This window comes from Stenella coeruleoalba, assembly GCF_951394435.1.
Source record: "Stenella coeruleoalba genome assembly, chromosome: 10".
NCBI classification, from domain to species: domain Eukaryota; kingdom Metazoa; phylum Chordata; class Mammalia; order Artiodactyla; family Delphinidae; genus Stenella; species Stenella coeruleoalba.
The window spans coordinates 59,399,701-59,421,322 of NC_137156.1; the positions used below are offsets into that span (position 1 = coordinate 59,399,701).

At 41.7% G+C, this 21,622-nt stretch overlaps 1 protein-coding gene across 8 annotated transcripts in view; it reads right to left on the bottom strand.

Moving 5' to 3' along the window:
- Positions 1 to 1,668: 1,668 nt before the first annotated feature.
- Positions 1,669 to 21,622, bottom strand: part of NKTR (natural killer cell triggering receptor) — a 50,250-nt gene continuing 30,296 nt past the window's right edge. For 3 of the 8 annotated variants that reach the window (XM_079932974.1, XM_079932966.1, XM_079932970.1), the window contains 8 exons: positions 16,161 to 16,248; positions 15,533 to 15,678; positions 11,250 to 14,141; positions 8,768 to 8,863; positions 7,965 to 8,021; positions 7,649 to 7,681; positions 7,371 to 7,472; positions 1,670 to 5,863 (listed from right to left, as the gene is read on the bottom strand). In XM_079932974.1, the coding sequence (XP_079789100.1) occupies positions 5,776 to 5,863; positions 7,371 to 7,472; positions 7,649 to 7,681; positions 7,965 to 8,021; positions 8,768 to 8,863; positions 11,250 to 14,141; positions 15,533 to 15,678; positions 16,161 to 16,248 (3,502 nt within the window). In that variant the 3' untranslated portion in view covers positions 1,670 to 5,775. Of the gene's footprint in view, positions 5,864 to 7,370; positions 7,476 to 7,648; positions 7,682 to 7,964; positions 8,022 to 8,767; positions 8,864 to 11,249; positions 14,142 to 15,532; positions 15,679 to 16,160; positions 16,249 to 21,622 lie in introns of all 8 variants that reach the window. The other 5 variants (XM_079932975.1, XM_079932976.1, XM_079932973.1 and 2 more) reach the window with 4 other exon arrangements.

Consider the following 21,622-nt stretch of genomic DNA (forward strand, 5'->3'; position numbering starts at 1 on the left):
GCCACACCCCTGCCTCCAGAGGCCAGCTCATGGGTTTTCTCACAACTTCCCTAAGCTTCTAGACCAAACTCCTCTCCCATGTCGGAGAGGAGGAAGAGATTCAAACCATGCTGGGGGGCAGCACATGTGTGCGTGTGCGCAGAGCAGGGCTCAGCCTCCCTAGGCGGGGCATGGAGCTGGGTAACTGTGATGGGGGAGGGAGCGCAGAGTGGGCAGGGCCAGAAAACAGAAAGGGACACCGCAGCATGGGGTTGGCGGGGTGGCAGGGAAGTTCCACCTTCCTACTAGGTGCTGACCCAGGGCTCTGCCGGTCTCTGGGCGTGGGGTTGGAGGGGGTGCGGATTGCTCCTGTCCTGAGCTCAGCACTAACAGGCTACAGCTGTAGGGGGGTGGGGGCCTAATTCAAACCAGCAGGTTGCCCAGTTCCCTCCCAGAGCGTAAACGTCATGGCCTAGGCATTCAGGGCCTCCCTAGCATCTACCAGGATCCTCTCCCACCCTGCTGGTTCAAGGGGCCCTGGGCCTCTCACTAGTGATTGAGCCTGGCCCTCCCTGTCCCTGTAAAACTTGTGGCACAAGCACTCCACTCTTGGAGGCAAGCCCAGGGGCTAGTGTCCCTGAACAATGTGTGTTTAGTTCCAAGCATTTAATACTCACCACTCCTAAGATAGAGGAGTCCTTAGTACTGAGGAGTTGTATTATAAAGTCAAGCAATTTACCTAGCTATCCACCTAGAAGTGTCAGAGTGGAACTTGAACCCAGGCAGTCTGACTCAGGCCCCAAACCCTTAAGGGCTGTGCCACAGAACAGTTGCTCATCGAGATCTTTTATTTCTTCAAAATAAAATCAGATTGGGCCACTGGGATCCTTCTCGGTCTTTCTCTGGGAATCTGGCCTGGTGGTAGAGGTTTTAGTTGCAGGAGACCCTGGGTGACCTGAGACTGGGAAGTTCCAGCCCAGAGCCCTATCCCATGGGCTCTCTGGGAGGCTGATTCAACTCCAGACCGGCCCAGGAAAGGACGAGCACCCCGGTTCCCATGTCTGGTTGCACCCTCTTTCGGGGTTTATGAGCCGAGAGACTGGCAGTCTAAGGACCATTAGCCTCATGTTACAGAGGAGTCAGGCCTCCAGATGCAGAACGCAGGCGTCTGTCCTGAGAGCTTGGGTCACATTTTCTACCCCGATGTCCTCAAGACTCTAGGCTGGCGGAAGAGACGCAACCGTCCCCAGGCTAGTCTGGGTCCTGCCCACCATGAAACTCGGCTCATGAAACCCAGTCTCTGGAGCTGGAGTTCGATAGCTGTAGGTGGTGAACGGTGGGTCTGGGGTCTCCAAGAGGCAGAAGTGCTTGGCCCAAGCTCCGTGTAGCCCCACTGGAGGCCTTCTGATTCACGCGGAGCAGAGCAGGCAGGGGCGATGGAGCACTGCCCCTACCTTCTACTGAAATCTTTAAAGAAAACCGTCCATGAGAGCCTCTTGGTCCTGTGTGTGTGTTGCCCAGGTGGGATTTCCTTGCCTCACGCTCGTCAGGCGCTGACTGGAGCTGCCGAGGGTCTGTCTGCAAGAGGTGCAGTCTTCTTCCAGGGTGCCAGCTCTTCTTCCTGACCTTTACAGCATCAAAGAACTTCTCCCTGCTGAGCAGGAGTCCTCTTGGCACTCTGCCCAGTTCATTCTATCACCAGTGCCTCATGGGACTCACCTCTCGCTCTGGGCAGTGACAGAGTGCATTCCCTCTCCCAAAGACCAGCCATCTGAGCCCAGGCTCTTCCCACGTGAGCCGTGGCTTCCAGCCCCTCACCTGGCCCACAGTTTGTGTCACTCACTCTGCACCGGCAGAGCCTCCTTTCGCTTCCCAACACTGATGCCTAGCCAGTCGGTGTTCATGGTCACTCGTGAGAGGGGCATTTCCCTTGAATTCTCTTGCCAGCTAATTCAGAATAGAAAAAACCAAAGTCTTTGACACATTTCCTCCCAATACTGCCCAGCTGATCAAGAAGATCACTATCAGAATTTGATTAAAGATCCTTGTGTTCTCTAAAAAATAAGACCTTAATGGAACCTCACTTGGGGATTTCCCTACAGCAAACAGACTCTACACTTTTATTTAAATTTTAAGGCAACATATCCAGATTTGCCTGTTTTCAGGAACTGCCTGACTTGGGGGTTTACTGTTAACTTTGAAAACTGAACCTCTGCCAATCTTACTGTGTGAGGTTATGTTGTATTCACTAAGAAAGTACAAATCCCTTTGAGTTCTGAGGAGAATAAAGTTAATTGTACTTATCCTGCAAATTCTCATGTGGATGCTAAAAATATCACCATGAATGTTTTCTCCAGGAGAGAGTGCTATGTGCCTGCCTGGTGAACCACTGTTAGGGAGGGAAGGTGGAGGCTGCAGGTGGCGTAGCAGGGAAACATGCTGTCCCTAGGCAGCATCTCACAGATGGGGGGACGTAGTCCCTCCTCAGCAAAGGCATCTGTTATATGCAGGTCACCTCAGCTGGATGACAACAGAGCCTGGAAGAAACGTGGAGTTGGCAGGGGAAGCAAGACCAAGCACCATCACTGGTTCTCTGCGTAGGTGAACATTTCTGCCTGACGTTCTCTCTAGCTCCACCTCGTGCCCTACCTACCACTAATACTCGGCCAGAGGACGAAAACAAGCCACAGACGGATGAGATGAGGTCTCTTCACTGGCTGGGTCAGCAAGGAGACTCAGTGTCTCCTTTTCCATTTCAGAAAGACTATTTGAAGTCTGGATGAATAAAGAAGGATGAAACATGCACAGACTCAAACTTAGACTAAGTATATATTTTAATGTCTACAAGGCCCCCCTTTCCAGTTTTAGGGAAATTTAAATGAAGTGTATACAAATCAGACATTACCAATATGTACAAAAGTATTTTCTACAGTTTTTGAACAATACCAGCTATATCATGTTTCATTTGCAGTAAACAGGACATTACAAAACCAGTCCAATAATGCCTTGTCTATTAAGAAGCACAATACACATAATTCAATTTTATTTAAAAAGTAACTTAAAATACAGAACAATCCCCTTTATGAAGAAAAGCTATTTCTGTAGTCCATTCAGTAAACACACAAGTTGAATGCTGCAGCTGAGGGCTGTCCTTTTCCATGGAGAAAACAAACGAGGCTTCTAGGGCCCACCTTTTCAGGGTAAAATTCTACCCACAGCACAACAGGCGAAGTTATTGCCTGTGGGAGGCAGAATTCTAAAATGCCCCTCCTCCTATTTCATGCCCCCATCCCAGGAACCTGTAAATGCGATACCACTTCTGTGATTATGTTCTGTGGCACAGCTGACCTTAACACAGGGAGACTATCTCAGTGGGCTTGATCTAATCACACAAACCTTAAAACAGAGGAGGAAGGCAGAGAGACCTGAAGCATGAGAAGAAGCCCTCGATGGGCCATTGCTGGTTTGAAGATGGAGGGAAGCACACAAGAAGGAATGCGAGCAGCCTTAAGGAGCCGAGAAAGAGGACCCCGGCTGACAGCCAGCAAGGAACTGAATACTGCTAACAATCTGAATGAACTTGGAAGCAGATTCTTCCCCAGAGCCTCCATAAAGGAATGCTGCCCTGCTGACCCTTGATTTCAGCCTTGTGAGACCCTGAGCAGAGAATCCAGCCATTCTGTGCTGGACTCATGAGCTACAGAACTGTAAGCTAAGAAATGAGTGCTGCTTTAAGCTGCAAAGTTTGGGGTCATTTGTTACACAGCAATAGAAAACTAATACACTGCCCAAAGGTAACTCTTCTTAACGTAATTAGATTTGGCAGTTTTTGTTTGGGTTCTAAATGCAGTTTCTTTCCACTGCATATTATTAAAGCAATATTCTCCTCTGTAGGCAACTTCTGAAAACCCTTCATATGATCGCACATTGTTTTGTATTCACTATCAAGTATGTTTGTTTGACTTAGGTCCCATTTTCTAATGTATTCTCATCTATCAACTTGGCAAACAACTGGCCACAACCCTGTTTATGAACCTTTTATGGGTGATGGTTTTAATATATCCAAGGTCACCCCTCCATCCATCAGGGGTGGTCAGATCCCTCCAACTGAGGGCTCTTTCCCACTTCCCAAGTACACCAGGCAAGCCCTGGGGTAGGATGGCACAGAGTTCTGCATCAAACATCCAATATGAATTTCTTCTGCATAACTGGATTAAACTGGCACTAAGGTGATTAAGTACACTTGGGGAAAAAACTCAAACTAAAGGTTAAAAAAAATCTCACCAGGGCTTCCCTGGTGGCACAGTGGTTGAGAGTCCGCCTGCCGATGCAGGGGACGCGGGTTTGTGCCCCGGTCTGGGAAGATCCCACATGCCGCGGAGCGGCTGGGCCCGTGAGCCATGGCCGCTGAGCCTGCCTGCGTGTCCAGAGCCTGTGCTCCACAATGGGAGAGGCCACAACAGTGAGAGGCCCGCGTACCGCAAAAAAAAAAAATCTCACCAGTTTTTACAGGTCAAATCATTTTTGCAGGAACCACCCAAGACTGTGAAAGTGTGTAATCTATGCAGTACTGCACACCCCGATTCCCTGTCTGTTGTCGTAGGTTTACCATCTCACACAAGGCTTCACTGAGTCAGTGCAGGCCACTGAAACAGGGAAACATGCTGGCGGGTGCTGAGAACAGTTCAACTGCTCTTGCATCTGCCTCTTACTTGAAAGACTTAAAAGTAAAGCCCTGCAAAATGTGCCCAGGATGGTGGCAGGGAGATCTTGGTGTTACTTTTGAAGTCCACTCTCCAATCAACTCCTCCAGGGACACACGCATCAGTTCTGTGCAGCAGACCCCAGTGGCCACACAACCCCATGCCAATCCTGCCTGCTCCCACACCTGTGCTTGAGAGAGGCCCTCCAAATATTTAAAGTGAATAGAGCTTAGAAGGACCCATGTTTGGTGCCAATGAATTTTTAAAAATTCATTTCTCTCTCTGACGGAATTCTAATGTATAGTATGTAAGAATAATGCACCAAAAGGTACCAAGCACCAAAGCATGAACTGGAATAGAACTGTCTTTTTACAAACCGAACTTCATAGTATTTATTAGAAAGCACATAAAACATTAGGGCTTTAGAGACAGTGCAGGTATTTATAGTTAAGGCTGATTTACTCTTCTTAACCTCACCCGCCAGCCTGAAATAATACACTGGGCTGTATGGTGACTACTTTTCTGATCCTCTGAGACAACAAAGAAGTAAGGAATGAATTAAGAACCCCAGAGCCACTGCCTTATACTCCTGGCTACCATCAGTATCAGTTCTGGGCAGTTTGTTTTTAAGAGCACACATGTATAAGGTTCTGTGTAATTGGTATACAAGTATTTGGTCACCTTTCACAGTTCTCCTTCACAGTTCTATGCTTGGCAGCGTACATGCTAAAACCTTAAAAACGGGCAAAAAGAATCTGTATTCTAAGAAATACATGAGATGGAGAGAAATAATCTAGCTAAAATAATATTGCAAATTATATTTAAATTTCATGATTTCTTGATTCAAGAAAATGAAATTCATTTCCATAGTTGGCTACTGTAAAATGTGGCATACAAATATTTTTAGGAGACATATCTGTATTTTAAATTCTACGCACATGTAAATGAACAAATAACAATTGTAAGTGTCTATTTTTCAACTTCATCTCTAATATTGAAACAGAACAACAGACTGCCATTAAGTTTCTTAAACTTTTAAGTTACCAGATATTTACAAATAAGATCCAATTTGTATCAAAAAAAGGGGACACTTTCAACTATATCTGCTGCTTTCACTGGGACTCCGATGATGAGAGTAACTTCGGTCACTTTCACTGTCAGAGCCATAAGATCTACAACTCCTGTATAACAAAACAAAAACAGAAATACCTTTTAATTGTCAGCCCTTTGAATTCCTCTTGTAGCTTCTTTTTTGATATGAGTGGCCTGAAAGCAAGTGGCTTGAAGAGGCACAGCATAGTGGGTTGGCGAGTGGGGTACTGACTGTGGCAATACTGCAGACTTTTCAAAGATGTCAATGACAGATGGTGGTAGTATCAGGTTAAGATAAAATAAAGAAACTTCTTGGGGAATTACTTGAAATCCACTCATATATGTGAGAATAATTTTCCATGTTACCCAAAATGAACATCAATATTTAATTAGACTGAGGAAGTAAGGGAAAAAAGGCCCACAAAGAGAGTTTCATTAAAAGGCAAGGAAATCAAAATCAAATCAAAATGGGAGGCCAATGAGGGGTGAGGGTGAGGTGGGGCAGGGACAGGACCACTGGGAGAGTGAGTCAAGAAGACTTGGTTATGGTCACCATTCAGTTATTTCGAAAAATATTCACAGAGAGCCAGTCGCTTTACTAGATGCAAAGGGCACACACAGAGTAGACTATGTAGAGTTTCCTGGGGCTCAAGGATAGTATAGAATAGGGGGCAAGATAAATAAAGCACATGCGGCGAGAGGGCAACAGATCTCAGAGTGAGCAGCAGGAAGGGCTTCCCTGGGGCAGTGAGTGGGCTGCAGTGGAGACCTGCAGAGTAGTTGAGAATTGGCTATTTCAAGAGGCAGGAGGGGACATGGTGAAGTGGGCATGTGACTCTCTAGGCAGAAAAAGAAGAAGGTTCCAGGATGTTAGTGCAGGGAAGACAGAAAAGCCCAAGCTGGAGTTGGTAGGCGGAGAGGCCTCCATGCAATGCTGAGGAGCATGGACCTGCCCCTGAAGGCAGTAGGGCATCCTTGAAGAGTTTCAAACAAGGGAGTGTCCAGATCACACTGATACCCTACAAGCACGACTGACTGTAGTTGTAAGGTATGGGGGAAGGGTAAGACCAGAAGCCACCAGGAAGGGGACATTACAAAAAGCAACCCACAGTATGAGCCATATGTTACATAAAACATACCTATAAATACATATAATATATAAACATTTTTAACCGTACAAACTGCAATCCTAAGTATTATATTTTATTATGTTACAGTTTTTAAAATATTACCTTTTTAAAATTCAAAACACTGACAAATCGGCTGTTAGTTCTAGCAAGCAACCCTATTTAAAGAATGGGCCATGGTTTGAGTTGCCTTCTCTCCTTATTCCTTCCAAAAGAAATGTTTGTCCAAGGATATGTGAATATTTAAAAATCCATTTTAGATTCAAACATTAACAACCACCAGTAAATACTACCCAGCAACTCTTAATACAAAGGCCACTTTCAGTAACTGCCTTTGGGTTGATGAAGTTCAGGCAGAGAAAGAAGTATTTCTGTCCTCAGAAGATGGTGCTTTCTCTTCTACAGCAGTCTCTCACCCCACACCCTAAGTGCCCACAGTAACTTACAGTGCTTGAAAGAACAGACCCACCTGGACCGCCTATTGTAGCTTCTGCCTCGGTGATAACTGTCGCTCCTCTGGCTTCTACTTCGACTCCGACTCCTGCTATAGTAGCTATCGTAGGTGTAGGACCTGCTTTAAACAGCAATAACAAACACTAAATCTTCCCGTTCAAATACTCATATATTCCCATTTCTTTTTAGCTTCTTAAGTGTCCTCTTAGAACATGGGCACTATATGACAGTATGAAGACACATCTGCAGAACAAGTACTGGAAACATTTAACAACTGCCCCAAATCAGACTTACCGTATTAAACAGAAAAATGTTATAGTTTCTTTTCTGCATTGAAAAATATCACAAAATTAACACTGAGTTAGTTCAATTGAATCTCATGGATCTTATTAGACAATTATAGTCAATAAATCCCTGCCATTACAATTCGACATCAATTATCACTTTTGACATTAGAGCACAATGGGCCAACAGATTAAAAACTGTTCAAAAAGACAAACATATGTTTTTCAATAACATACAACACCTTTTAAAAGGGAATTAAGGGCTTTATAAAACAAGGCCCTTTTAATTCTGCCCCCACAGGTGGTTTCCCAACCCCTGTCCATACCTGGACCGACTGTGGGGATCGTACGAGCTGCTCCTGGATCTGCTCCTGCTGGACGTCCTAATAGGAATCACATGAGGGGCTATCAACTTGTGGATCAGGACAGGCTACATCAAAAATCTAGACATTTATTTGCCCATCAAGGAGAAAACACACAATGAAATCCAGCAGCTATATTTATTTCATTTTCATATCAAAAGTACATTGGAATTTTTTTAAAAAGCATGTTGGATTTCGCAAGAAACGTTAGAAGTTTTACACAATTCTTCTATGAGGTGCACATCAAGAAAGTCGCTGGGGAGGAACTGGGTGGGGAAGGGGGAAGACACAGGTGGAACACTTGAAAGTAAAATGAAGCTGCAGCAGTGGTAAATACCTGAGAGGCAAAAAGGGGCTGGAAGAAGCTGGGAAAACCAGAAACTTGGGGTCACCCACCACACACACACTTCTTCCTTTGTCCTCTTGTAATAGTCCTCCTCTCCCAATATCTAACCCGAGTCAAGAGATGACTGCAGATGGAAACTTAGGTTAACGAGGATGTACTGGGGGTTCAGGTGGTAGTCAGGGCCTCTTTTAAATATTTCTACTGCTTCTCTTTCCTCACTCTGATAAGATCCCATCTTGAGATCAGCCAGTAAGAATCCAATAGCTCTTTGAAAGAAAGAACTAGGTGAGTAAGTAGGCCTGTCTGATAGTCAGCAATGACAAGACCCTGTTCAACAGCTACCCCACTCTGCCTGTGCAGGGCAGGCCTTCAAAAGAAGACAGATGGAGACCCCACAGTAGGACAGGATTCACAAGCTCACCTATGGCTTTTGTAACTGCGGTAGGAACTGCTCCGGCTTCTTGTGCGGCCTCTGCTGTACCACCCTCTGCTCCGACTTCTGGAGTAGCTTCTTGATCTACAAGTAAGAGTGGAAAATATATAAATCATATTAACTCATTATGCTGTTAAAACTAATTACAAGTAGGGCAGGAGGGGGAAAACCCAACAAGAGGAAAGGTCTCTGGAAAGGTCTCTCACGAACTCCTCACAGCGGGTATCACAGAGACGGCTAATGAGGGTTTAAACTGAACAGAATAAAATAAAGAGAAAACAGAAAAGGCTGATACAGGTATGTTCATAGGAGCCCTACCTGTAATACCAGAAGAGGAAACAATCCAAATCTCCATTAACAGTAGAATGGGTTAAAAAAAAATTAACACAGATATATACTGAAATATTCTAAAGTAGGAAAATGAACTACAGCTGCCATGTATCAACAGAGGTAACTCTTGGGAACATAATGTTGAGTGAAAAAGGCAAACGTAGAATATCTATACATATAAAAAAGGATTTTTTGTTTGAAAACAAGCAAAAGCAACATTATATATAGATAGAAACATTTATAGTAAAACTACAAAGAGAAACAACAAAATTATAATAGAAGTTTAGAATAACATTTAACTCTAGGAGAGAAGAGAGAAAGTAGGGTAGCATCGGGTAGGACTCCATTAGGTATATCAAAGCTCTATTTTTAAAGCTAGATACCATTTAAAATTATTTTTTATACCTTAACCATTAAAAAAATTTATACCTATTTAATATTTAATAAAACAAACAAGAAACTTAATGCAATTTTGCCCCACCCTGCTTCCCCTAGTTTATGCTTGCCATTCAGGAACTGAACAATACCCCTGTGTATGTGCTACTCAGGTAATATCTTCATAGGTTTTATTCAGTATGTACTTATGTTTTGGAAGACAGATGCAGTTTATTGGCAAAGACACATTCTGTTTTCATAAGATCCTAGTCATTTACTCAACGAACAATTATAGAGCGACTCTGTTAGGTGAATGAAAGATGAGTAGCAAACAGCCCCTGACTTCACTGAGTTTGCAGGCCAGAAGGGAAGTCAGGCCCACGTAAGTAACCGAAACAGGGAGGGCAAAGTTTAGCTATCTCAGTCTACTACCTGTGAGCTGCCCAACTTAAGAGCAAATTTCTTAGCGTTTCCATGCCTCACTGTCTTCATGTATGAAATGAGACACCACCCACTCCAAAGGCAGGGGCAGGAAGGTAGATGAGAATGGCCAGCGTCACCAACAGCTCAGAGCTGTCTGAGTGTAAACGGTAAGTACACACCGAGCGGACAGGAGGCTGGAGTAGCTCAACAGGCACCTTCATCTAGAATATGAACCCGGAGACAAAAGGCCAGGATTCACCAGCTCTCTGGGCCTTGTTGGGAGTCAGAGCAGGAGGAGGTAGAGACGCCAACAACTCAAGCATGGAATGGTCTGAGAGGGAATGAGGAGAGCTAGCAGAGGGCTTCTAGAAGGACTGAAGGGACTGAAAACATGCCCTGGCACTGGCCATGCGGAAGTACCTGAAAATCTTAGTCAGCTGAGTGAGATGGGGGAGGGAAGGCACAGAATACAAACTGCAAGCAACTGAAGAGTAAATGGGAGATGCTTATTGTAGATGGTAAATGTCGGCTCCTATTTTTAAAGAAATCTGGGTAAGGGAAGAAAATGACCGATAGAAAACTAGGAAGAAAAAAAGTTAAAGATTCTTACTGCATTTTAAGTTCAAGTGATGAAAATCAAGCACAACGTAATAAAGGATATGAGTCAGAGGCAGTGAGGCAAAACCATGAAACATTTACAAGGAAAAGAAAAGAATACAAATTACTTGTTAACTTCATACCACCATCACCAATTTTTTTAGTTTTAAAAATGCTCATTCTCTGCATTAGCCAGTCTATGCTGATGACAATAGTTAGACGTAACTTGAACCAAAAATCAACCAATCAATCTTAAGATGATCATTTTTACCATTTCCTGCCCCTTGAATAAAGATCAACTAGATGCAAGTCCTTGGCAGGTAACTTTGCCTCTCTGGCCCTCACCCTCCACTTGTATAAAATGGAGGGTTAGATTACTGATCTCGAAATCCTACATATTCTGTAAATGCAAGATTCCCTTCTAAGGCATCACTAACAGTAGAGAGAGCGGCCTCACTCCTTTAAAAATGGAGAACTTGCCACTTATCACGGCAACTCACTGCAGTTGCCATGGAGCTTTAATTGACAGCAATAGTTTTTTTACCCTGAGCCCAAATCTCTTCCCCTGAAATCTCTGCTCCCTGTGTCTTCAGTCTGCTCTGTGAGTCACACAGCACAAGCTTTCTCCTTATTCCCTCCCAGATATTGGGAAATAGTGATCTTGTCCCTAACTCTGATGTTCTTCCAAGCAAAACAATAACAGACTCTCCTTGGGAGAAAAAAAGGAAAAGAGAGTAACGCTCACCGATAAGATGATGTGGAACTTCTCGATCGACTCCTTGAGTGACTGTAGGAGACAGACCTTGTTCTGTGCCTTGACTTGGTCTCAGATTTACTTCGAGATCTGCTTGGACTCCTGGACTGGCTATCACCATCCCGACTAGGCGTCTGCTCATCACTCGAACTCTCCTGATTTCTTGGCCTCCGGTTTAAGCGTGCTGTCTTTCTTACTTCATCAAAGAGAGACCCAGGCCGAACTTTATTTTTGCTTTTAATTTCTATTCTCAAGCCTTGTGGTTTCATTTCAGGCACAGTAGTGAGTGCCTTAACTTCCACAGCACTTGATGTAGTAGCAGACGGTGCTGCCAGGTTCCCCACACCTTGCAGGGGCTTCCATTTATTATCCATGAGGCTGGTCTGGCTTTTCTCAGCCACCTCTCTCTTCACAGTGCTTTCTACAGCAGTGGCCAAGCTGGCGGAGCTGCTGTCCTGCTTTCCCACCTCACCCACCATTTTGCTTTCTGACATGCTGCTTTCCTGTTTTCCCAACTCTGCCTCAGGATGCTCTGCTGGCATATCCTGCTTTAGAACAATGCTTAGATCCGGGGTGTCAAGCCTTGAATTTCCTAGAGGGGAAGCCCCCTCGGCCTTTGCTGGGGAACTCCTATCAGGAGTGCAAATCTCCATGTTGTCATCTGTTTGAAGCAGATCCTCCACTCCGCTTGGGACGCTCTCTTCAATATGCTGAATGTTCGGGGGAGAACTGACCACGTTTTCCTCAGCGTTTAAAGCTGCGGGAGACACACTGAGTTTACTATCATCTTTAGTAGGCTGATCAGTATCTGATGAAACCGTTATTGGATTATGTTTACCTGAAAGACTGCCATCTTCACAGGGCTTCTCAGTTTGGGGAATATTTTCTTTTACGGCTTCCCTGTTTTCAGAAAGTTGTTTTTTCTCTTTTGCTTCCTGAGTAACTTGCTTTTCGTTAATCTCCTCCTCCTCCTCTTCACCAAATTCTAGTGGAGGCTGCCAGTGAAACGCTTGTTTTCGTTTTGGAGCCTTGTGTTTTTTCTCTTTTTTCCCTTTCAATTTCTCTTTTGCTTTTTTGGTATGTTCCCTTTTAAGATGCTCCTTAGAGCTGTGTTTATGCTTGTGGGGTTTTCCTCTACTGTTTTCTGAATTGGAATAGAACCCCTCAGAATCAGAGGTTGATGACCGCTGTTTGCTTGATTTCCAGGCACTATTACCATCAGGCAGTAAAGTACCTGCTGAAGACTTAGTTGCTGGTTTGGCTTTGATGTGAATTTCACCCAACTCTGACTCAGAATCTGAAGTGGCTTCACCTTCCTCCTTATCAGAAGATGGCCGGGAATTATTTTTACTGTTTTTAGTTACATCTTGTTCAGAATTTGACTCAGAGTCCCATTTACTCCCAGCATAATTCTTCCTTTTGGGCTTACTGCCACTTCTAAAGTGATCAGAAGGACTTTCTTTCAAAGTTCTTTTTTTTGAATGAGGGCATTCCCGTTCAGGCTTAGATTTCTCTTCACCTCTGTTTTTCTCCTGTTTATTATTCATGTCCATTTGGACTTGCTTCTCTTTTTCCTGGGCTGACTGTGTAACCCGAACACTTGACTGTTCACTGTCTGAAGAATAATCTAAAGATGACCTGCTTTCACTGTACTTTCTATGACATGAAGACTTGTCTCTGCCTCTGACATATTTATTACGAAGTGTCTTTTCAGAGCTGCTGCTGTGCCTTTTATTGGAGGTGTTATTTTTTTTCCCATTGGATCTAAATTTTCTCTTGGCTCGTCTTCCATCATCACTGCTAACAGAAGAGTATGAAAATGATCTACTACACCGTGAGTGGTCACTGTATTTATTTCGTGAATGAGATCTAGATGAGGGAGACCTAGACCTTGAATGTGAACTAGCTAAACTTCGAGATCTTGTGTATGACCTGGAATAAGATCTACTCCTAGAAGATCTACTCCTTGACCTCGGTGAACTTTCTGAACTTCTATCACTGTATTTTGAATAAGCGCTCCGATCACTTTCTGAATTTTTTTCTCTTTTATGGTAGGATGATGAACTACCAGTCTCTTTAACATTTGCTAAACCATAAGTGCTTTGGATGGGCAGCAAATGGGTTGTTTTAGCTTTCATTTCCTGGATTCGTTCATAAGAGGGCTTCCAGGGCTTCTGTCCAGGCTTCCACCTTGAAGGAGGGGGGCTGTCACTCAGTGGTATTACAGGAATATTTTCCGCCACCACTGGTTGTACTAAAACATTTTCATTTTGTGTCACTGTTGCTCTTAAAGGTTCTGTTTTAACAGGTTTATTTTCACTTAACTGAGAGGCTGTTCCTCTTGGTGATTTTGATGCTGTTCTTTGGTGCCCTGACTTAGAACTAGATCTGGACTTTGATCTACTTCGAGAATGTGATGAGGATTTTGACGGAGTCCTTGATCTTGAGCTTCCTCTAGAATAAGACTGTGAGTGAGATTTTGATCTGTATGAGTCTCTGCTGGAATGGGTTGAAGAGCTGTGGTCATCCTTATCAGATTTAGACCAGTCCCTCTTGGATGAGTGATGAGATGACAACGAGGAAGAACGAGATCTCCTTTCTCTATCACATGAGGATTTCACTCTTCGGGTGGAAGATTTTAAGGATTCTATGTCAGATGGTACAATAATCCTTCTCTTCTTAGTCTGTTTGTGCCTTCTGCAATGTTTCTGCTTTTTAGCTTTCTTTTTATGCTTAACCTTTTTCTCTTTTCTGCGTTTTTTATGGTGACCATCAGAGTGTCTTGCTGTGCTTAGATCTGAATAATATCCATTATAGGACCACGATCGGGATCTCTGGGACAAGCTTCTTTCATCCCATCGGCTTGAACAGGGGTCACTTAACCTATAGAAAAGGACATAATATGCATGCAATTATTTACAAGCATGTTTTCTATGCTTTAAAATTAAAACACATTTGTTGTCAATACAAATGCATCAGCAAAAGCTTAGTTAACAACCAAGTACTGACTCTGTCAACACTTTAAGCACACATAGGAAGGATAAACCAACAGCTGATAGGCCTGGTCCCGACCTTGTAATTCCAAAGAGATCATTACTATCAGATCACTACTATCAGACTTACAAAAGGATTTTTTTCAGAGCCAAGCCAAGAATTTTCAACTTCGATAGGAAAATAGTTTTGAAAAGCAAAGCAACTACAGCAATCACAAAAGCACTGCTGCCCTACTGAGTTCCTGGCTATCATCCACTCAATAACACTCTGCCTCCAGGAATAATTTCTGAGGGAGAATCAAATCAAGTTCCCAAACAATTCTGTTAATTCTCTGCAGATACAGGATAACTGCCTGAACTTTAGGCGAAGCCTCTTTTTCTTTTTTGGCTGCACGGCTTGTGGGATCTTAGTTCCCTGACCAGGGATCGAACCCGAGCACCAGCAGGGAAAACTCCCGAGTCCTAACCACTGGACCACCAGGGAATTCCTTAAAAACATGACTACTGTTTTTATCTCAGCCTCATACAGGTAATCAACAACTTTCCCCTACGGTTTTAGTTAAACTACTTAGTACAGAAATTAGGGGAAAAGTACATTAAATAGATGCAGACTTTACAATATCTCAGTGGCAATATCAGGGCTCAAAACTCAGAGTTCTCAGTGCCACTGTGTCTACACCACTTCCACACAGCAGACGCACACCTTTTCCTCCCTCTTCTAACTTCGAACCATTCTGCTGGATGCCCATAGAGAAAAACAGAATTCTACCATGAACAATTACACAGGGTCCCATTGGTATATTTTGCACTAGCTATTCTGGGGCCAGCCCCATTTCTAAAATAGATACTGCACTGTGGAGTGTCAATGAAGACAGGACATGGATACACTTCTGAAGAAACAAAAGTCCCTGGGGTCAGAAGTTAACACACACACGGGGTACAGATTTCCCTATCTACCCATTTATTCATTAGTGACTATGAGAACAGGCTAGGAAAGAATCTGCTATATAATTTTTTTTAAGTCCTGATTATTTCTAAAATTGAACAAGAAATCTTTAAGAAATTCAGGAGGGTTATAGTCTTGTGAGGGAAAACAGAATTTTGATTTAAAAGCACCCAAAGTCAAGCAGCCCTCCTCCCATTTCACCAAGCATTCCCAAATATATTCTCTTTGGTCATAGTCTAATTTTAAAGGTAAATATTTAGTGAAAAGTCCAGAAATATGTCTCTATCCCCTTAAGACTTAAAATATAGAGGACACAGGATTGTACTTATACTTACTTATCTCCTTTACTCCACTTTTCTCCACTAGGTGGTCTATATGCTCTTAATCTCTGCATTTCTTCTTTCCAGTGAGGAGGAGTTTCACTGCTATCATCATCATCTGATTCGGAACAGGATCTTGATCTTGGAGGTGTGTGATAGCGCTTTAAAAACAAAGTTAGGAATAACTACCTTCAAAATATCTCTTAATTGTAATCTGCTATAGGACAGAGGTAGGTATAAGACCCAATCTCTGACGCCATTCAAAGGCAATAACGACTAAGTACCAAGAAGATGGTATGAAGTTGTGTCAAACTAAAAAAAATGGGAAAGCTGGAGATTCACCTGTAATCACACACAACAATTTCCTCTTTGAAGTCTTAATGGTTATATTCATTAGCCTAGATTATTCAATATACTAACATTTCTCAGCATACTGATTATTTCACATTCATTTCATATTCAAACACAGCAGTAAACACTAATCTAACAGCAGTGCCTTCCCATAACTATACAGAATACAACTAGCTCCTTGGACAGATTTTGGACTATACCTAAGATTAAAGCTAGGATTTTGCCTAGAGGTAAAAACATTTTACCGCTTAAGATAAGTAATTTGAAAAAAGTCCAGTTTTAACACACATACAATTGTGCCCCTTCCTTTAATCTTCCGTCCAGACTTTGATACAGATGGTTTCTGATCATTTACGGTGGGTGTAATATCAGGAATCTTCCTGGAAAAGAAGATTGAAAATTTATAAAAAGCAAATGCTAGGCAGTTTTCTCAGTGTTTAAATGCAGAATTTATGTTCCTATCATACAAAAACACTTCATTTAGATTCAACACTTTTGTAGAATGAGGCACTCCACATAACCCAATTTTCTAAGCAAATCCTTTAAATACAAAAACTAAAAAAAAAAAAAGTAACCGGGGGTTCCCTGGTGGCGCAGTGGTTGAGAGTCCGCCTGCCAATGCGGGCGACGTGGGTTTGTGCCCCGGTCCGGGAGGATCCCACATGCCGCGGAGTGGCTGGGCCCATGAGCCATGGCCGCTGGGCCTGCGCGTCCGGAGCCTGTACTCCACAACGGGAGAGGCCATAGCAGTGAGAGGCCCGCGTACCGCAAAAAAAAAAAAAAAAAAAAAAAAAGTAACCCAACTGAGTAGAAATACACGATACTAGTATCAATCTTTTAAAGTACAGAACTACTTTCAAAAAAATCCTTTTTTAGATGTCTCTTGTCAAAACAGTAATGTTCTTAGGGAATCCTGAGGTATCGTTGACTCTAATGCTCAAGTGTTTTTAACAGGTTTAAATTTTATTTTATATATATATTTTTAAATATTTATTATTTTATTTATCTCGGCTGTGCTGGGTCTCAGTTGTGGCACGCGGATCTTTACTTGCGGCATGGGGGATCTTTTAGTTGTGGCATGCGGGCTCTTTACTTGCCGCATGCGGGCTCCCAGTTGCGGCATGCATGTGGGATCTAGCTCCCTGACCAGGAATTGAACCCGGGCCCCCTGCACTGGGAGCACAGAGTCCTACCCATTGGACCACATTTATTTTATATTTTTAATAGTCTGTTTGTCTACCCCACTTTACTATAAGCTGCCCCTCCTTCAATGCTCTGAATCTGCTACTTTATCTTATGGGTGATTATGGCAGCTACAGTCCTCCATGCCTGAGAAGTCTTTTCATACTTGAGTTTGTTTTGTACCTGTTATGATTAACATAATGGCTAGCTTTTATTGAGGACTTACTATGTGTCAGGCGTTATATTAATAAACATTTTAAACATACTTATTTATTGGGTAAAAATACATAACATAAAATTGGCCATTTTAACCATTTTTAAATGTACAATTCAGTGGCATTAATTATACTCAAAACGTTGTGCAACCATCACTACTATCTTTCCAAAACTTCTTCATCACTTCATCCTGAAACTCTACCTATTAAGCAATACCTCTCCATTTCCCTCATTCCCTTAGCCTCTGGTAACCTCTAATTTAGCTGAATAACATTCCATTGTATATATATATACACCACATTTTGTTTATCCATTCATCTGTTGGTGGACGCGTGAGTTGTCTCCATGTTTTTGCTACTGTGAATAATGCTGCAATGAACCCTGGAGTACATGTATCTGTTTGAATCTATTTTCAATACTTTTGGATATGTACCTAGGAGTAGACATGCTGAGTTACATGGTAAATCCATATTTAACTTTTTGAGGAACCACCAAACTGTTTTCCACAGCAGCTGCATCATTTTAGACTCCTCCTAGCAATGTATGAGGATTCCAATTTTCTCCACATCCTCACCGACACTAGTTTTTTGGGGTTTTGTTTTAAATTACAGCCGTCCTAGTAGGTGAGACACGGTATCTCACTGTGGGTCTGATTTGCATTTTCCTAACGACTAATGATATTAAATATCTTTTCACATGTTTGTTCCCCATTTGTACATCTTCTTTGGAGAAGTGTCTATTCAAGTGCTTTGCCCATTTTTAAAATGAGTTGTCTTTTTGTTGCTATTGCTCATGCTTTTGGTGTCAAATATAAGAATCCACTGCTGAACCTAAGGTCATGAAGGTTTACCCCTATGTTTCCTTCTAAGAGTTTTATGGTTTTAGTTCTTATATTTAGGTCATTGACCCATTTTGAGTTAATGTTTGCATATGATGTGAGGTAGGGTCCAACCTCATTCTTTTGCATGTGGAAATCCAGGTGTCTCAGCACCATTTATTGAAGAGACTATTCTTTCTCCATGGAATGGACTTTGCACCCTTATCTAAAATATAATGGCCATGCAAAGTTTGAATCTCAGCATCAAAAATCAGAATTTTTATCATCTTGGGCCAGTTATTTAGCTCTTTGAGCTTCAGCTTTCACACTTGTAAAACAGAGATAACACTTCAACTTATTTATACGAATTAAAGAGATAATGTATGAAAAACTGTTAGTTCAGTGCTTTGCATATAGTAAGGGCTTCCCCCCAGAGCAGGGTTCTCAAACTCAAATGCTGACAGGCAGGTAATGCAAATCTGTGAAGTGGACACAATAGAATAGTTCACTTTCCACTTGATTATTCTTCCACTTGAAGAATAACAGTTCAAGCCCAGTGATATACTTCAACTTCTCTTGGTCAGGAGACAGCAGAGATTGGTATGAATAGGGACAGCACTCTGAGTAGCCACTAATTTTTGCCTTGCAGTGTAACAGAACCAATGTTTTGGAGGATTCTTCAATTTCTCAAGAGAAGAAAAAAAATCTGAATTTTTGTATGAGTCAACAATGTTTGAGCCAGTGTATGAGCCAATGGTGACACTGTCATGAGAGGTGTCATGAACCTAAGGAATATAATGAATCCAATTCTGGACACCTGGGAGCCAATTTTTTAAAATAAAACAATAATATGAAGGACAAATAACATAGGTCTATACTCCAATGTTTTCATGATCCACCAGTTTTCTCTTCTGCTACAGAGGCTCTCAGACCATGAGTAGGTCCCATATTTCAGGGTCTGAACCTCAATCATGGGGGACCAGATATTGGATGTTCTCAGTGTCCACTATGCCCATCCTCTCGGAGACTCACACTGCTCACCTAATCCACACGCCACTGAGGTACTAACCAGAGGTCAATGTAATAAATGACACTGGGAAAAAAAAATCTAATGGCCATAGATGTATGGGTTTATTTCTGGACTCTCAATTCTATTCCATTGGTCTCTATGTCTATCCTTATGCCAGTACCACACTATTTTTTTTTGAATTTTATTTTATTTTTTTACACAGCAGGTTCTTATTAGATACCACACTATTTTGATGACTGCAGCTTTGTAGTAAATTTTGAAATCAGGACATATGAGTCCTCCAACTTTGTCTTTCTCCCTCAAGATTGTTTCGGCTATTTGGGACACCTTGCAATTCTATACAAACTTGGACATTGACTTTTCCATTTCTGCAAAGTCTACTGGAATTTGACTGAACCCATAGCTCATTCTGAGTAGTACTGACATCTTAATATTAAGCCTTCCAATCCATGAACATAGAATGTCTTTCCACTTATTTAGGTTTTAATTTCTTTCAGCAGTATTTTAGATATATACCTATAGTTTTCATCGTACAAGTCTTTCACCTCCTTGATTTAATTTATTCCTAGGTATTTTATTCTTTTAGATGTTATTTCATGGAATTACTTTCTCAATTTCCTTTTCAGATTGTTCATTGCTGGTTGTTAATAAGTGTTTTAGAGGCATTAGTTCATTTAATTCTCATAACAACACTATGAGGTAGGTACTATTATCATCTCCATTTTAAAGACAAAGAATTTTAAGATTAAGAGGTTAAAAATGTTGCCCAAGGTCACGGAAAGAAATTAAACTTGACTCTTATAACCATTTTATAGGGTTTTCCCAACCAGGAATCTGGCTCCAGATAAACACACAATATTACTATAAGAAAACCTTGACTAAAAAGTATATTATAGTCTTTTCAGTCATTTCATATTCATGACATCATTTGATTCTCACAATGAGAGATGTAACAGGGACTCTTGGCAGGCAATTGTTAACCTCGTTTTCCTCATGAAGAACAAAGCACTGAACCAAATGACTTGCCTATTAAGTGTTCGGCACAAATTAATGTTCACCTGGGAACCTTTTAGATGCTGATCCAATGCTGCCACCCTCTACCTCCTCCCCACAACATTCTGATTTAATCTGCTGTATGGCCCAGAAACTGGTATTTTTAAAAGCTTGCCAAATTACTCTGAAGTGCAGCTGAAGTTGAGAACAAATGAATTAGAGCAAGTGTGGAACCCAGCTTTCGCTAAGTGAATTATCAGTGATAATGAGCTTAACTGCTGGTAAATTCAGTAAGGTGGCAAGCTCACTAAGGCTGACAGCCCCTGTTTCTTATCCTTGCATACCTTGCATTCTTAGCACACAATTCTAGCTCCCAAACAACTGATCAAATCTCAAACATTCTAATGAAATAGATCTACTTGCTATCTTTGTATGACACAACTACCTGCCAATTATGATTTAAAATAATTCTGCAGAATATAACTTCCAAAGATGTTATGTAACCAAAGAAGAGTGATGACCAAATAAACTTACTAGCAATATTCAACCATAAATACAAGACAGTGGTATAAACTACTTTAAAAATACCAGATAACAGGGGTTGGCAAACTTTTTCTTAAGAAAAGAGTCCAAGAGTAAATATTTTAGGATTTTTAGGCCAAGAAGAAAATTAAGATAACTATGTAACAAAAAGAAAACAAGTCTTCACAAATGTTTTATCAATGAAATTAGAAAGTATCATTTTTTGTGACACAGATCTACTAAGGAGAGTGGAATTCTTTTTCAGGGAGAATAACATTTCACTTCATTTAACTAGGGTTCAGTATCCCCTATCAAAGCAGATAGTGTTAATACTGTTCTTCTGGTAATGCGGATCTGTAATGAGATTTTTACATACTCCATCTCTGAAAATATCTTTCCACACAGATGGATTTTATGTGTAGCACCTGAAATACTGGAGAGTTATAACTGCATCACCGTGAGGTGTAGTGCACTGAATAGCATATAAAGCGATGAGAGCACCACATACAAACTCTCTGCAACTCTTTGATTCTGCTGCTGTATCACAAAAACAGCCCAAGAAAAACAGTGAACAAACGGATGTGGCTGTGTTCCAGTAAAACTTTATTTATGGACACTGAAATTTAAATTTCATGTAATTTTCACATGTCACAAAATATTATTCTTCTTTTGATTTTTTCCACAAACATTTAAAAACATAAAAACCACATTTAGCTCATGGGCTGTACAAAACCAGGCAATAGGCCGAATTTAGCCCATGGACGACTATAGTTTGCCAACCCCCGCTAGATGACACTAAAACTGACCTTTCAAGTTTCCTACTTTCTGAAAACCAAATGGATTGGATCAATGAATGGTGTCTTATATTTTCAGAAAGAAGGATCCCACTAAAATTTGTTCACAATATATTATGTTATATTATATATAATAATATAATTAACAGCAAAACTACTGATACCTTACAAAGCTCACTAAAAAGGTTTACAGAACTGTC